Source organism: Narcine bancroftii, chromosome 3 (assembly GCF_036971445.1).
Source record: "Narcine bancroftii isolate sNarBan1 chromosome 3, sNarBan1.hap1, whole genome shotgun sequence".
NCBI classification, from domain to species: domain Eukaryota; kingdom Metazoa; phylum Chordata; class Chondrichthyes; order Torpediniformes; family Narcinidae; genus Narcine; species Narcine bancroftii.
This window is the reverse complement of record NC_091471.1, coordinates 272,126,584-272,144,324: the sequence shown is the minus strand read 5'-3', so window position 1 is coordinate 272,144,324 and position 17,741 is coordinate 272,126,584. Positions and strand designations below refer to the sequence as shown.

Genomic DNA, 17,741 nt, shown 5'->3' with positions numbered 1-17,741 from the left:
GAGAAAAAAAGGCTTCTCAACTGCAGAGAAGTGTGCAATGGCCCTCCACACATATCTGTAGAAAAATAGCTTCTCAACTGCAGAGAAGTGTGCAATGGCCCGCCATACATATCAGTAGGAGAAAAGGCTTCTCAACTACAGAGAAGTATACAATGGCCCTCCACATATATCTGTAGAAAAACAGGCTTCTGAACTGCAGAGAAGTTTGCAATGGACCTCCACACATATCTGTAGCAATAAAGTCTTCTCAACTGCACAGATGTGTGCAATGGCCCACCACACATATCTGTAGAAAAAAATGCTTCTCAACTGCAGAGAAGTGTTCAATGGCCCACCACACATATCTGTAGAAAAAAGGCTTCTCAACTGCAGAGAAGTCTGCAATGGCCCTCCACACATAGCTGTAGTAAAAAAAGGCTTCTCAACTGCAGAGAAGTGTGCAATGGCCCTCCACATATATCTGTGGAAAAACAGGCTTCTCAACTGCAGAGAAGTGTGCAATGGCCCTCCACACATATCTGTAGAAAAAAAGGCTTCTCAACTTCAGAGAAGTGTGCAATGGCCTGCCACAAATAGCTGTAGAGAAAAAGATTATCAACTGCAGAGTAGTGTGCAATGGTCCGCAACACATATCTGTAGGAAAAAAGGCTTCTCAACTGCAGAGAAGTGTGCAATGGGCCTCCACACATAGCTGGAGTAAAAAAAGGCTTCTCAACTGCAGAGAAGTGTGCAATGGCCCTCCACACATAGCTGTAGTAAAAAAAGGCTTCTCAACTGCAGAGAAGTGTGCAATGGCCCTCCACATATATCTGTGGAAAAACAGGCTTCTCAACTGCAGAGAAGTGTGCAATGGCCCTCCACACATATCTGTAGAAAAAAAGGCTTCTCAACTTCAGAGAAGTGTGCAATGGCCTGCCACAAATTGCTGTAGAGAAAAAGATTATCAACTGCAGAGTAGTGTGCAATCGTCCGCAACACATATCTGTAGGAAAAAAGGCTTCTAAACTGCAGAGAAGTGTTCAATGGCCCTACCCACATAGCTGTTGAAAAAAAGGCTTCTCAACTGCAGAGAAATGTGGAATGGCCCTCCACACATAGCTGGAGTAAAAACAGGCTTCTCAACTGCAGAGAAGTGTGCAATGGCCCTCCACACATATCTGAAGAAAAAAAGCTTCTGATCTACAGAGAAGTGTGCAATGTCCCACCACACATATCTGTAGCAAACATGCTTCTCAACTGCAGAGAAGTGTGCAAGGCCCTCCACGCATATCTGTAGAAAAAAAAACTACTCAACTGCAGAGAAGTGTGCAATGGCCCTCCACACATATCTGTAGAAAAAAGGCTTCTCATCTTCAGAGAAGTGTGCAATCGCCCGCCACACATTGCTGTAGAGAAAAAGATTATCAACTGCAGAGGAGTGTGCAATGGTCCGCAACACATATCTGTAGGAAAAAAGGCTTCTAAACTGCAGAGAAGTGTGCAATGGCCCTACCCACATAGCTGTAGAAAAAAAGGCTTCTCAACTGCAGAGAAGTGTGCAATGGCCCTCCACACATATCTGTAGGAAAAAAGGCTTCTCATCTGAAGAGAAATTTTCAATTGCCCTCTACACATATCTGTAGAAAAATGGTTTCTCAACTGCAGAGAAGTGTGCAATGGCCCTCCACACATATCTGTAGAAAAACAGGCTTCTCAACTGCATAGAAGTGTACAATGGCCCTCCACACATATCTGTAGAAAAACAGGCTTCTGAACTGCAGAGAATTGTGCAATGGACCTCCACACATATCTGTAGAAAAAAAAACTTCTCAACTGCAGAGAAGTGTGCAATGGCCCTCTACACATATCTGTAGAAAAAAAGGCTTCTCAACTGCAGAGAAGTGTGCAATGGCCCGCCTCACATAGCTGTATAGAAAAAGCTTATTAACTCCAGAGAAGTGTGGAATGGCCCGCAACACATATGTGTAGGAAAAAAGACTTCTCAACTGCTGAGAAGTGTTTAGTGGCTCTCCACACAAATCTGTAGCAATAAACTCTTCTCAACTGCAGAGATGTGTGTAATGGCCCACCACACATATCTGTAGAAAAAAAGGCTTCTGAACTGCAGAGAAGTGTGCAATGGCCCTCCACACATATCTATGGAAAAACAGGCTTCTCAACTGCAGAGAAGTGTGCAATGGCGTTCCACACATATCTGCAGAAAGAAAAGCTTCTCATCTGCAGAGAAGTGTGCAATGGCCCTCCACACATAGCTGGAGAAAAAAAGGCTTCTCAACTGCAGAGAAGTGTGCAATTGCCCTCCACACATATCTGTTGAAAAAAAGATTCTCAACTGCAGAGAAGTGTGCAATGGCCCGCCATATATATCTGTAGGAAAAAAAGCTTCTCAACTGCAGAGAAGTATACAATGGCCCTCCACATATATCTGTAGAAAAACAGGGTTCTGAACTGCAGAGAAGTGTGCAATGGACCTCCACACATATCTGTAGCAATAAAGACTTCTCAACTGCACAGATGTGTGCAATGGCCCACCACACATATCTGTAGAAAAAAAGGCTTCACAACTGCAGAGAAGTGTGCAATGGCCCACCACACATATCTGTAGAAAAAAGGATTCTCAACTGCAGAGAAGTGTGCAATGGGCCTCCACACATAGCTGGAGTAAAAAAAGGCTTCTCAACTGCAGAGAAGTGTGCAATGGCCCTCCACATATATCTGTGGAAAAACAGGCTTCTCAACTGCAGAGAAGTGTGCAATGGCCCTCCACACATATCTGTAGAAAAAAAGGCTTCTCAACTTCAGAGAAGTGTGCAATGGCCTGCCACAAATAGCTGTAGAGAAAAAGATTATCAACTGCAGAGTAGTGTGCAATGGTCCGCAACACATATCTGTAGGAAAAAAGGCTTCTAAACTGCAGAGAAGTGTTCAATGGCCCTACCCACATAGCTGTTGAAAAAAAGCTTCTCAACTGCAGAGAAATGTGGAATGGCCCTCCACACATAGCTGGAGTAAAAACAGGCTTCTCAACTGCAGAGAAGTGTGCAATGGCCCTCCACACATATCTGTAGGAAAAAAGGCTTCTCAACTGAAGTGAAATTTTCAATTGCCCTCTACACATATCTGTAGAAAAATGGTTTCTCAACTGCAGAGAAGTGTGCAATGGCCCTCCACACATATCTGTAGAAAAACAGGCTTCTCAACTGCAGAGAAGTGTACAATGGCCCTCCACACATATCTGTAGAAAAACAGGCTTCTGAACTGCAGAAAATTGTGCAATGGACCTCCACACATATCTGTAGAAAAAAAAACTTCTCAACTGCAGAGAAGTGTGCAATGGCCCTCTACACATATCTGTAGAAAAAAAGGCTTCTCAACTGCAGAGAAGTGTGCAATGGCCCGCCTCACATAGCTGTATAGAAAAAGCTTATTAACTCCAGAGAAGTGTGGAATGGCCCGCAACACATATCTGTAGGAAAAAAGACTTCTCAACTGCTGAGAAGTGTGCAGTGGCTCTGCACACAAATCTGTAGCAATAAACTCTTCTCAACTGCAGAGATGTGTGTAATGGCCCACCACACATATCTGAAGAAAAAAAGGCTTCTCAACTGCAGAGAAGTGTGCAATGGACCTCCACACATATCTGTAGCAATAAAGTCTTCTCAACTGCACAGATGTGTGCAATGGCCCACCACATATATCTGTAGAAAAAAAGGCTTCTCAACTGCAGAGAAGTGTGCAATGGCCCACCACACATATCTGTAGAAAAAAGGATTCTCAACTGCAGAGAAGTGTGCAATGGGCCTCCACACATAGCTGGAGTAAAAAAAAGGCTTCTCAACTGCAGAGAAGTGTGCAATGGCCCTCCACACATAGCTGTAGTAAAAAAAGGCTTCTCAACTGCAGAGAAGTGTGCAATGGTCCTCCACACATATCTGTAGAAAAAAAGGCTTCTCAACTTCAGAGAAGTGTGCAATGGCCCGCCACAAATAGCTGTAGAGAAAAAGATTATCAACTGCAGTGTATTGTGCAATGGTCCGGAACACATATCTGTAGGAAAAAAGGCTTCTAAACTGCAGAGAAGTGTTCAATGGCCCTACCCACATAGCTGTTGAAAAAAAGGCTTCTCAACTGCAGAGAAGTGTGCAATGGCCCTCCACACATAGCTGGAGTAAAAAAAGGCTTCTCAACTGCAGAGAAGTGTGCAATGGCCCTCCACACATATCTGTAGGAAAAAAGGCTTCTCAACTGAAGTGAAATTTTCAATTGCCCTCTACACATATCTGTAGAAAAATGGTTTCTCAACTGCAGAGAAGTGTGCAATGGCCCTCCACACATATCTGTAGAAAAATAGGCTTCTCAACTGCAGAGAAGTTTACAATGGCCCTCCACACATATCTGTAGAAAAACAGGCTTCTGAACTGCAGAAAATTGTGCAATGGACCTCCACACATATCTGTAGAAAAAAAAACTTCTCAACTGCAGAGAAGTGTGCAATGGCCCTCTACACATATCTGTAGAAAAAAAGGCTTCTCAACTGCAGAGAAGTGTGCAATGGCCCGCCTCACATAGCTGTATAGAAAAAGCTTATTAACTCCAGAGAAGTGTGGAATGGCCCTCCACACATAGCTGGAGAAAAAAAGGCTTCTCAACTGCAGAGAAGTGTGCAATGGCCTTCCACACATATCTGTAGAAAAATAGCTTCTCAACTGCAGAGAAGTGTGCAATGGCCCGCCATACATATCAGTAGGAAAAAAGGCTTCTCAACTACAGAGAAGTATACAATGGCCCTCCACATATATCTGTAGAAAAACAGGCTTCTGAACTGCAGAGAAGTGTGCAATGGACCTCCACACATATCTGTAGCAATAAAGTCTTCTCAACTGCACAGATGTGTGCAATGGCCCACCACACATATCTGTAGAAAAAAAGGCTTCTCAACTGCAGAGAAGTGTTCAATGGCCCACCACACATATCTGTAGAAAAAAGGCTTCTCAACTGCAGAGAAGTGTGCAATGGCCCTCCACACATATCTGTAGGAAAAAAGGCTTCTCAACTGAAGTGAAATTTTCAATTGCCCTCTACACATATCTGTAGAAAAATGGTTTCTCAACTGCAGAGAAGTGTGCAATGGCCCTCCACACATATCTGTAGAAAAACAGGCTTCTCAACTGCAGAGAAGTGTACAATGGCCCTCCACACATATCTGTAGAAAAACAGGCTTCTGAACTGCAGAAAATTGTGCAATGGCCCTCTACACATATCTGTAGAAAAAAAGGCTTCTCAACTGCAGAGAAGTGTGCAATGGCCCGCCTCACATAGCTGTATAGAAAAAGCTTATTAACTCCAGAGAAGTGTGGAATGGCCCGCAACACATATCTGTAGGAAAAAAGACTTCTCAACTGCTGAGAAGTGTGCAGTGGCTCTCCACACAAATCTGTAGCAATAAACTCTTCTCAACTGCAGAGATGTGTGTAATGGCCCACCACACATATCTGAAGAAAAAAAGGCTTCTCAACTGCAGAGAAGTGTGCAATGGACCTCCACACATATCTGTAGCAATAAAGTCTTCTCAACTGCACAGATGTGTGCAATGGCCCACCACATATATCTGTAGAAAAAAAGGCTTCTCAACTGCAGAGAAGTGTGCAATGGCCCACCACACATATCTGTAGAAAAAAGGATTCTCAACTGCAGAGAAGTGTGCAATGGGCCTCCACACATAGCTGGAGTAAAAAAAAGGCTTCTCAACTGCAGAGAAGTGTGCAATGGCCCTCCACACATAGCTGTAGTAAAAAAAGGCTTCTCAACTGCAGAGAAGTGTGCAATGGCCCTCCACATATATCTGTGGAAAAACAGGCTTCTCAACTGCAGAGAAGTGTGCAATGGTCCTCCACACATATCTGTAGAAAAAAAGGCTTCTCAACTTCAGAGAAGTGTGCAATGGCCCGCCACAAATAGCTGTAGAGAAAAAGATTATCAACTGCAGTGTATTGTGCAATGGTCCGGAACACATATCTGTAGGAAAAAAGGCTTCTAAACTGCAGAGAAGTGTTCAATGGCCCTACCCACATAGCTGTTGAAAAAAAGGCTTCTCAACTGCAGAGAAGTTTACAATGGCCCTCCACACATATCTGTAGAAAAACAGGCTTCTGAACTGCAGAAAATTGTGCAATGGACCTCCACACATATCTGTAGAAAAAAAAACTTCTCAACTGCAGAGAAGTGTGCAATGGCCCTCTACACATATCTGTAGAAAAAAAGGCTTCTCAACTGCAGAGAAGTGTGCAATGGCCCGCCTCACATAGCTGTATAGAAAAAGCTTATTAACTCCAGAGAAGTGTGGAATGGCCCTCCACACATAGCTGGAGAAAAAAAGGCTTCTCAACTGCAGAGAAGTGTGCAATGGCCCTCCACACATATCTGTAGAAAAATAGCTTCTCAACTGCAGAGAAGTGTGCAATGGCCCGCCATACATATCAGTAGGGAAAAAGGCTTCTCAACTACAGAGAAGTATACAATGGCCCTCCACATATATCTGTAGAAAAACAGGCTTCTGAACTGCAGAGAAGTGTGCAATGGACCTCCACACATATCTGTAGCAATAAAGTCTTCTCAACTGCACAGATGTGTGCAATGGCCCACCACACATATCTGTAGAAAAAAAGGCTTCTCAACTGCAGAGAAGTGTTCAATGGCCCACCACACATATCTGTAGAAAAAAGGCTTCTCAACTGCAGAGAAGTGTGCAATGGCCCTCCACACATAGCTGTAGTAAAAAAAGGCTTCTCAACTGCAGAGAAGTGTGCAATGGCCCTCCACATATATCTGTGGAAAAACAGGCTTCTCAACTGCAGAGAAGTGTGCAATGGCCCTCCACACATATCTGCAGAAAAAAAGGCTTCTCAACTTCAGAGAAGTGTGCAATGGCCTGCCACAAATAGCTGTATAGAAAAAGATTATCAACTGCAGAGTAGTGTGCAATGGTCCGCAACACATATCTGTAGGAAAAAAGGCTTCTCAACTGCAGAGAAGTGTGCAATGGGCCTCCACACATAGCTGGAGTAAAAAAAGGCTTCTCAACTGCAGAGAAGTGTGCAATGGCCCTCCACACATAGCTGTAGTAAAAAAAGGCTTCTCAACTGCAGAGAAGTGTGCAATGGCCCTCCACATATATCTGTGGAAAAACAGGCTTCTCAACTGCAGAGAAGTGTGCAATGGCCCTCCACACATATCTGTAGAAAAAAAGGCTTCTCAACTTCAGAGAAGTGTGCAATGGCCTGCCACAAATAGCTGTAGAGAAAAAGATTATCAACTGCAGAGTAGTGTGCAATGGTCCGCAACACATATCTGTAGGAAAAAAGGCTTCTAAACTGCAGAGAAGTGTTCAATGGCCCTACCCACATAGCTGTTGAAAAAAAGGCTTCTCAACTGCAGAGAAATGTGGAATGGCCCTCCACACATAGCTGGAGTAAAAACAGGCTTCTCAACTGCAGAGAAGTGTGCAATGGCCCTCCACACATATCTGAAGAAAAAAAGCTTCTGATCTACAGAGAAGTGTGCAATGGCCCACCACACATATCTGTAGAAAAAAAGGCTTCTCAACTGCAGAGAAGTGTTCAATGGCCCACCACACATATCTGTAGAAAAAAGGCTTCTCAACTGCAGAGAAGTGTGCAATGGCCCTCCACACATATCTGTAGGAAAAAAGGCTTCTCAACTGAAGTGAAATTTTCAATTGCCCTCTACACATATCTGTAGAAAAATGGTTTCTCAACTGCAGAGAAGTGTGCAATGGCCCTCCACACATATCTGTAGAAAAACAGGCTTCTCAACTGCAGAGAAGTGTACAATGGCCCTCCACACATATCTGTAGAAAAACAGGCTTCTGAACTGCAGAAAATTGTGCAATGGCCCTCTACACATATCTGTAGAAAAAAAGGCTTCTCAACTGCAGAGAAGTGTGCAATGGCCCGCCTCACATAGCTGTATAGAAAAAGCTTATTAACTCCAGAGAAGTGTGGAATGGCCCGCAACACATATCTGTAGGAAAAAAGACTTCTCAACTGCTGAGAAGTGTGCAGTGGCTCTCCACACAAATCTGTAGCAATAAACTCTTCTCAACTGCAGAGATGTGTGTAATGGCCCACCACACATATCTGAAGAAAAAAAGGCTTCTCAACTGCAGAGAAGTGTGCAATGGACCTCCACACATATCTGTAGCAATAAAGTCTTCTCAACTGCACAGATGTGTGCAATGGCCCACCACATATATCTGTAGAAAAAAAGGCTTCTCAACTGCAGAGAAGTGTGCAATGGCCCACCACACATATCTGTAGAAAAAAGGATTCTCAACTGCAGAGAAGTGTGCAATGGGCCTCCACACATAGCTGGAGTAAAAAAAAGGCTTCTCAACTGCAGAGAAGTGTGCAATGGCCCTCCACACATAGCTGTAGTAAAAAAAGGCTTCTCAACTGCAGAGAAGTGTGCAATGGCCCTCCACATATATCTGTGGAAAAACAGGCTTCTCAACTGCAGAGAAGTGTGCAATGGTCCTCCACACATATCTGTAGAAAAAAAGGCTTCTCAACTTCAGAGAAGTGTGCAATGGCCCGCCACAAATAGCTGTAGAGAAAAAGATTATCAACTGCAGTGTATTGTGCAATGGTCTGGAACACATATCTGTAGGAAAAAAGGCTTCTAAACTGCAGAGAAGTGTTCAATGGCCCTACCCACATAGCTGTTGAAAAAAAGGCTTCTCAACTGCAGAGAAGTTTACAATGGCCCTCCACACATATCTGTAGAAAAACAGGCTTCTGAACTGCAGAAAATTGTGCAATGGACCTCCACACATATCTGTAGAAAAAAAAACTTCTCAACTGCAGAGAAGTGTGCAATGGCCCTCTACACATATCTGTAGAAAAAAAGGCTTCTCAACTGCAGAGAAGTGTGCAATGGCCCGCCTCACATAGCTGTATAGAAAAAGCTTATTAACTCCAGAGAAGTGTGGAATGGCCCTCCACACATAGCTGGAGAAAAAAAGGCTTCTCAACTGCAGAGAAGTGTGCAATGGCCCTCCACACATATCTGTAGAAAAATAGCTTCTCAACTGCAGAGAAGTGTGCAATGGCCCGCCATACATATCAGTAGGGAAAAAGGCTTCTCAACTACAGAGAAGTATACAATGGCCCTCCACATATATCTGTAGAAAAACAGGCTTCTGAACTGCAGAGAAGTGTGCAATGGACCTCCACACATATCTGTAGCAATAAAGTCTTCTCAACTGCACAGATGTGTGCAATGGCCCACCACACATATCTGTAGAAAAAAAGGCTTCTCAACTGCAGAGAAGTGTTCAATGGCCCACCACACATATCTGTAGAAAAAAGGCTTCTCAACTGCAGAGAAGTGTGCAATGGCCCTCCACACATAGCTGTAGTAAAAAAAGGCTTCTCAACTGCAGAGAAGTGTGCAATGGCCCTCCACATATATCTGTGGAAAAACAGGCTTCTCAACTGCAGAGAAGTGTGCAATGGCCCTCCACACATATCTGCAGAAAAAAAGGCTTCTCAACTTCAGAGAAGTGTGCAATGGCCTGCCACAAATAGCTGTATAGAAAAAGATTATCAACTGCAGAGTAGTGTGCAATGGTCCGCAACACATATCTGTAGGAAAAAAGGCTTCTCAACTGCAGAGAAGTGTGCAATGGGCCTCCACACATAGCTGGAGTAAAAAAAGGCTTCTCAACTGCAGAGAAGTGTGCAATGGCCCTCCACACATAGCTGTAGTAAAAAAAGGCTTCTCAACTGCAGAGAAGTGTGCAATGGCCCTCCACACATATCTGTAGAAAAAAAGGCTTCTCAACTTCAGAGAAGTGTGCAATGGCCTGCCACAAATAGCTGTAGAGAAAAAGATTATCAACTGCAGAGTAGTGTGCAATGGTCCGCAACACATATCTGTAGGAAAAAAGGCTTCTAAACTGCAGGGAAGTGTTCAATGGCCCTACCCACATAGCTGTTGAAAAAAAGGCTTCTCAACTGCAGAGAAATGTGGAATGGCCCTCCACACATAGCTGGAGTAAAAACAGGCTTCTCAACTGCAGAGAAGTGTGCAATGGCCCTCCACACATATCTGAAGAAAAAAAGCTTCTGATCTACAGAGAAGTGTGCAATGTCCCACCACACATATCTGTAGCAAACATGCTTCTCAACTGCAGAGAAGTGTGCAAGGCCCTCCACGCATATCTGTAGAACAAAAAACTACTCAACTGCAGAGAAGTGTGCAATGGCCCTCCACACATATCTGTAGAAAAAAGGCTTCTCATCTTCAGAGAAGTGTGCAATCGCCCGCCACACATAGCTGTAGAGAAAAAGATTATCAACTGCAGAGGAGTGTGCAATGGTCCGCAACACATATCTGTAGAAAAAAAGGCTTCTCAACTGCAGAGAAGTGTGCAATGGCCCTCCACACATATCTGTAGGAAAAAAGGCTTCTCAACTGAAGAGAAATTTTCAATTGCCCTCTACACATATCTGTAGAAAAATGGTTTCTCAACTGCAGAGAAGTGTGCAATGGCCCTCCACACATATCTGTAGAAAAACAGGCTTCTCAACTGCATAGAAGTGTACAATGGCCCTCCACACATATCTGTAGAAAAACAGGCTTCTGAACTGCAGAGAATTGTGCAATGGACCTCCACACATATCTGTAGAAAAAAAAACTTCTCAACTGCAGAGAAGTGTGCAATGGCCCTCTACACATATCTGTAGAAAAAAAGGCTTCTCAACTGCAGAGAAGTGTGCAATGGCCCGCCTCACATAGCTGTATAGAAAAAGCTTATTAACTCCAGAGAAGTGTGGAATGGCCCGCAACACATATCTGTAGGAAAAAAGACTTCTCAACTGCTGAGAAGTGTTTAGTGGCTCTCCACACAAATCTGTAGCAATAAACTCTTCTCAACTGCAGAGATGTGTGTAATGGCCCACCACACATATCTGTAGAAAAAAAGGCTTCTCAACTGCAGAGAAGTGTGCAATGGCCTTCCCCACATAACGAAATAAAAAATGGCTTCTCAACTGCAGAGAAGTGTGCAATGGCCCTCCACACATATCTATGGAAAAACAGGCTTCTCAACTGCAGAGAAGTGTGCAATGGCGTTCCACACATATCTGCAGAAAGAAAAGCTTCTCATCTGCAGAGTAGTGTGCAATGGTCCGCAACATATATCTGTAGGAAAAAAGGCTTCTAAACTGCAGAGAAGTGTTCAATGGCCCTACCCACATAGCTGTTGAAAAAAAGGCTTCTCAACTGCAGAGAAATGTGGAATGGCCCACCACACATATCTGTAGAAAAAAGGATTCTCAACTGCAGAGAAATGTGGAATGGCCCTCCACACATATCTGTAGAAAAAAAGGCTTCTCAACTGCAGAGAAGTGTGCAATGGCCCGCCTCACATAGCTGTATAGAAAAAGCTTATTAACTCCAGAGAAGTGTGGAATGGCCCGCAACACATATCTGTAGGAAAAAAGACTTCTCAACTGCTGAGAAGTGTGCAGTGGCTCTCCACACAAATCTGTAGCAATAAACTCTTCTCAACTGCAGAGATGTGTGTAATGGCCCACCACACATATCTGAAGAAAAAAAGGCTTCTCAACTGCAGAGAAGTGTGCAATGGCCTTCCCCACATAACGAAATAAAAAATGGCTTCTCAACTGCAGAGAAGTGTGCAATGGCCCTCCACACATATCTATGGAAAAACAGGCTTCTCAACTGCAGAGAAGTGTGCAATGGCGTTCCACACATATCTGCAGAAAAAAAAGCTTCTCATCTGCAGAGAAGTGTGCAGTGGCCCTCCACACATAGCTGGAGAAAAAAAGTCTTCTCAACTGCAGAGAAGTGTGCAATGGCCTTCCACACATATCTGTAGAAAAATAGCTTCTCAACTGCAGAGAAGTGTGCAATGGCCCGCCATACATATCAGTAGGAAAAAAGGCTTCTCAACTACAGAGAAGTATACAATGGCCCTCCACATATATCTGTAGAAAAACAGGCTTCTGAACTGCAGAGAAGTGTGCAATGGACCTCCACACATATCTGTAGCAATAAAGTCTTCTCAACTGCACAGATGTGTGCAATGGCCCACCACACATATCTGTAGAAAAAATGGCTTCTCAACTGCAGATAAGTGTGCAATGGCCCTCCACACATATCTGTAGAAAAAAAGACTTCACAACTGCAGAGAAGTGTACAGTGGCCCTCCACTCATATCTGTAGAAAGAAAGGCTTCTCAACTGCAGAGAAGTGTGCAATGGCCCACCACACATATCTGTAGAAAAAAAGCTTCTCAACTGCAGAGAAGTGTGCAATGGCCCTCCACACATATCTGTAGAAAAAAAGGCTTCTCAACTGCAGAGAAGTGTGCAATGGCCCTCCACACATATCTATAGTTAATAAAAATGCTTCTCAACTGCAGAGAAGTGTACAATATCCCTTCACACTAATTTTTAGAAAAGCTAGGTTTTTTATCGTGTATGTTATTGACTTGGTCTTTAAAATTCTAAGTTTGGAAATGACCCAAATCTTTGAAACTTTGAGATGATTTATAAATTCAGTTGCAGTTGTTCGTTATTACAAGAAAGTGTCAAATGATGGATTTTTTATGCAAAAGGTAATATTAATCAAAGTACAATTATTGAATGGGTATAAGAATAGAGGTCTGGAAATACCAGTGTTTTGTTGAGAGCCACAGTCGAGGTAAAAAAAAGCAAATGGAATCCTGGGCATTTTGCCCTTTACCTCCTTTTCATGAAACTTTATCAACAGATATTTAGCCATTACTTGTTTGTGTTGTCCAGTTCTCAGTGGCCCTCTTTTTCTTAGAAAAAAATCTGGGGATTTGACAGGGTTTAGAGGATCATTACTTAAATGATTCCAGGAATGGGCGAACTTTGTGAGAACAGATTAGAGATGTTGGAGTTGTTCTTGGAGAAAGTGAGGGATTAGGTAGTGCAAAATGTTGTCACAGGTAGAGGAAATCAAGACCAAGAAAGGTAGAATGAAAGTTATTAAACAACTGAAACCAAATAAAAGAACCAAACGTGACAAGTGTTTTTAAAGATGGTAAGTGGTTAGGGCTGAAAAATACTGGCAGGGACAATAGTGGAAGTAGATGCATTTGCAGCATTCATCAAGAAGCTGGGTTCATGCCGGAAACTGAGGTAGTTGGAGGACTATGTGGAGTGTACACTCATTGGGACAAATTGGATTGACCTTAGATCATGTTAGTATAGACTTGACAGTCTTGTGTGTTCTGTAATCCAATAAATTGAATTAAGGCAATTGTATTTGAGCAAGGACATGGATTTCATTTTGGTGTGATTCTTGCTGTCTTTCACTTAGAAATATTTATGAATTTATACTTTTCATTGCAAATCTGATTATGAAATTTGTAACAGTGTCCTGTGAATTTTAACTGCGTGCATGTAATTTTGTTTCTTAGATTACAAGCTAAGAACATATTCAAAAAGAATTTTTTAAAATTGTTTATTGGTACTAACCTGCGAATATATATATTTGGTAACTTTAAAAAAAAATTTCCTCTGCCATAAACAGCTGATATATATCCTTTCATTGCTCCTGTTGGAGGGAAATTATGTTAATTTTTTAAAAAATATATATCCATTGTCTTGCCCTTCCCTTCATCTTCCATTTCTCTGTGTTCTTCCTCTTCTTCTTCCTCTGGGTTGGTCATCTGTTGTTTCTTTGATTTCTTTTCACTCTCTTCTTTCTTGTTCTTGTTGTTTTCTATGTTCTCTTCTTGTTGCGCTGTGGCTGTCATTCTCAGCTGTGGAGATCGACTCCTCAGCTGGTCCCCCCTCCCGTCAGTGTTTTTTTTGTCATGCGCGGTTGCGCACTTTTGCTTGGCTCTGCAAGCCATTTTTGTAGTCCCGAGCTCGGGACTTCGACTGACCTGAGGGAGCGGGCTTCCCTCTCCACAGCGGGCCTCCTCGGACAGGTAAGGCCTTCACCTTCTTCTTCCGACGTCTTTTCTTCTTCCCGTTGCTTTCGACTTTTCTTTCTTCGTTGCCGTTTTCTTCCCACCTTTACTTTCACTTTATTTTAATTTTCGTGTTTGTGCCTTTGCGTTTTCTCTGTTTTTTTTAAACTTTTCCGGAGAGGGCTGGAGTTCCCCGACCGGCCACTACTCCATCACGTGACTCCTCAATGATGTTAATTTTAAGGAAATCTAGAACTTTTGTAACATTTAAAACTTGAGACAGATATTATCCCATACAAATTAACCCATTTAAACAATTAGAGCCAGTCTCTTTGCTGACTGTTACCTTTCAATAATGAGTCGATATTTGTTTCTGTAGATCCTTCTGCCATCATTGGTAGTATTAAAGGAGCACTTTCCGTATGGAAAGCAAATTTCTCCAAATGCAGAGAATGCCTCTGCAATGAGAGTGGTTTTTAGTGTAAAAAAAATATCTCTAACAATGTTTTTACAATGCTCTAACAATGTTCTCAGAGCTACCAATATTTTAGTTTTTTATTTCAATTGTGAAATCTGTTTTAATAATTAATGTTTGGTATCATTAGTTTTGAATGTGTTGAATTATGTATTTCACTTCAGACTATGGGAGAAAATTTGTAATTATTAAATTTGTTTTTGGTCTTCCAGCTGGCTCAATGGGCTCAGCAGATCACAGATTCAATTTGACCGATATTCTGACTCGTGATTACACACCTCAGGATGAAGAAGAGACGCCTGAGGCAGACAAATCCTTTGAAGATCTGGAAAGGGTAAATTTAAAAAATTCTCACCTGGACTTGAATAATTTATTGGAATAAGACTCGGAAATGATTTTGATCAGCATGGATCAGAATGCATACCAATCATGTGTCTCTCAAATGGACAAATGATCTGATTCTGTTTTCAGGTATCTATCGGTAGGCTTCTTCAGGTGCATTCTCCGCCAAGAATGCGCTTGCGGAAGCGGCCCTTTGAATTGCCGATCAGGTGGCAGTGCTAAAAGCGCAGCGCTGGCCACCTGAAGGGACAGCTGCACTGGATGGCCCTCTTGAGTGCACTCCGGTTCCTGTCCCTTCGGGCTGTCAGGTTTGGGATGGATGGCAATCAGAGCTGGGACAGCCGGCGAGGGCTATCAGCGCGCCCCTGCCCTGACGTCCCGCGTCGGTGGGCAAGGGGAGCTGTCAGGTGCTTGCCAGCTGACTCTAATCCCCTTAGCAGCCGCTTTCAGGCGGCTGCATTCATGTGCAGTGGGTGACCTCAGTGCTCTGGCAATTATCCCTCCCAGAGGAGGGTTACAAAGCTCACCTGGCAGGCACCTCCTGCACTTTCAAGTGGCCTCCTGACAGCCACATATTGGCATAATATGAGGCTTTTCAATCCGGGATTTTGGCCATCTGAAAGAGCCTACTAATTCTGCCCAATTCACTCCAGCAACAAAATATAGATGAGAAAGCATGTTGAACAATGGAATTAATTGAATGAAAAAGCAGTATATTTCTTTGATAATTGAGCACAGGTAGAACAATTCTCTCTATGTTCAGTGCTTTAGTTGCTTAGCATAATTGCATGCAGATGACTATCGTTTGAACAATGTTTTACATTAAAAAGAATTTACTTGTGCAACTAAGGCCCACTTGGCCCAGAGCAGCATAATTTGAAGCTTGATTATGTAATAGGTAATCTAAAATGTGCCTCAGATTTTCTATGATTAATTGTGGTGTGTGATTTAATTCAAATTTGGAATGCACAGTTTCACTCCAATGTGTTTGGTGCAGCATCCTTTTAATGGGATTGAGTCATGTATTTGCAATCAGAAGCCTTGGAAAGGGAGAAGAACAAGACAATCCATTAATATTTATCGTAATTTCCTTTGAAGGAAAGTGATGTGCCTCTGGAAGAACTTCTAGCACTTTATGGCTATGAAGCATCTGATCCAATCTCTGAACATGAAAGCGATGGCAGCACTCCCAGTGAGCTTGCTGATAACCTTCCAGATATGACCCTGGACAAGGTAAATCAAAATTAAGCAATCAATTAATGTGGTAGCCATACAACACAAAAACAGGTTCTTAGGCTCCCAAGTGTTTTCACATTAATCTTTCTTTCCAGCACTTGGCCCATAGCCTTCTATGCCTTTCAAATATTCATCTAGATACAGCTTAAATGTTGGAAGAATCTCTACCTCCACCAACCCCAAGTCACATGGTGGAAAAGAAAAATTCCTCAGATTACCTACCTTTTCCCTTAAATTTAAGTCCTCTGGTTGTAGGCATATCTGCTTTGTGGAGGTTTTTTGTGATCTATATTTTTATGCTCCTATCTCCTTGAATAAATTTCCTTCTTTTTTCACTGCCCCCACCCCTAGCTTTCCCTACTCCAAGGAAAACACATCCTACGTATCCATTTGCACCTCATATCTAAAATGCTCCACCCAAGACAACCTTCGGAGTCTTTGATAGCCTTTGACTTCTAATTACCCTTTCACACAGCCAAATAAAGTGGGTTAAACTGGCCAATTTAACAAGTCCATGGCAGTAATCTGGTGGTGTGAAAGGCCCCAACCGGGCAGGATGAGTAAAATCAACGGGGCTTTGATGATGGGAGGTAGTATCAGAGCCCAGCTGAATTAACTCGTTAATCACTCTGTGGTGGTGTGAATGCTCGACCAGCTCTACCCAGTACCATTAGTGACATTAGTGCCTGCATGCATGCATCAGTCAGGTTGTATTATGTAATCTTGAGATGATTTAAAGCACAGGTACATGATAACAGTTCCACTGGCTGCCCTGTGAAATAAAACTGCACAGTAATATTTCACAGGGTGGCCGCTGGAGCTGTCACAGGGTGACCAGGCCAGTGCAGCTGTCAGTGCATATCTGTGCTTTAAATCATCTCAAGATTGCATATAATACCTAATACAATTTAATGCTATGTAAATAATTGTTATAGTTATTTGTTTAGGGAATAATGATAAGCTGGGTCTGTGGGTTTGTCCTAAGTTGAAACCCACTGCAGTAGATTTCCCCTCTGTCTTTTATACATTGAGCACGTGTGCCTTACTAAATTGTGCGTATTTCCCCCCCACCCACGGTCTTTTATACATTAAGCACATATGTACTTTATTTCTGCTATGATATCACTGCCCTGCGAGTACTCGTGGCATCACCACTGGAGGTGGGGGGTGCCCTTAGATCTAAGAGATCCAGATGAACCTGGCAAATCATGGTCCAGTGGAAATGGCTTAATGCATGCCCTGGTAAGTTTACCAGCTTCCTAGGAGGGTAGGCTTACCGGGTACTGCATGCCCCGGTAGATTTATCAGCCTTCCTAGGAGGGTTGACAGTGTGAAAGGGGCTCTTCCTCCATTTGGCACCTTTGTTTTTCTTGCCTCTGTTCCTTTCTGTAACATCAGCCAAACCTCTGCCTCTGTTTGGCATGTTTCACCTCTACCGAGTTCATCAATCCCACATGGAGCTCCTGTCTCATCACTCCCACCATGTCTTCTTTGCACTGATTTATCTTCTTCATGTCCCTTTTCTCGATAAAGGGTTTTGACTCGATGTCAGCCATTCATTTTCTCCCACTGACGCTGCATGACCTGCTGAGTTCTTCCAACAGATTGTATTCCACAACAATTTACAATAGCTGCAGTGTCCCTTGTCTCTCCACTTGACTGCCTTTTTTTTAGGTTTCACATATTTGCACATTT

The 17,741-nt window shown here is 42.9% G+C and overlaps 1 protein-coding gene across 7 annotated transcripts in view; it reads left to right on the top strand.

Annotated features, from left to right (window-relative positions):
• The window catches only part of LOC138758775 (mesoderm induction early response protein 2-like), a 1,136,488-nt gene that overhangs the window by 1,087,443 nt on the left and 31,304 nt on the right, over positions 1 to 17,741 (top strand). For all 7 annotated transcript variants that reach the window (XM_069928152.1, XM_069928154.1, XM_069928158.1 and 4 more), the window contains 2 exons: positions 14,681 to 14,802; positions 15,909 to 16,043. In XM_069928152.1, coding sequence (XP_069784253.1) covers positions 14,681 to 14,802; positions 15,909 to 16,043 — 257 coding nt within the window. The remainder of the gene's footprint in view (positions 1 to 14,680; positions 14,803 to 15,908; positions 16,044 to 17,741) is intronic.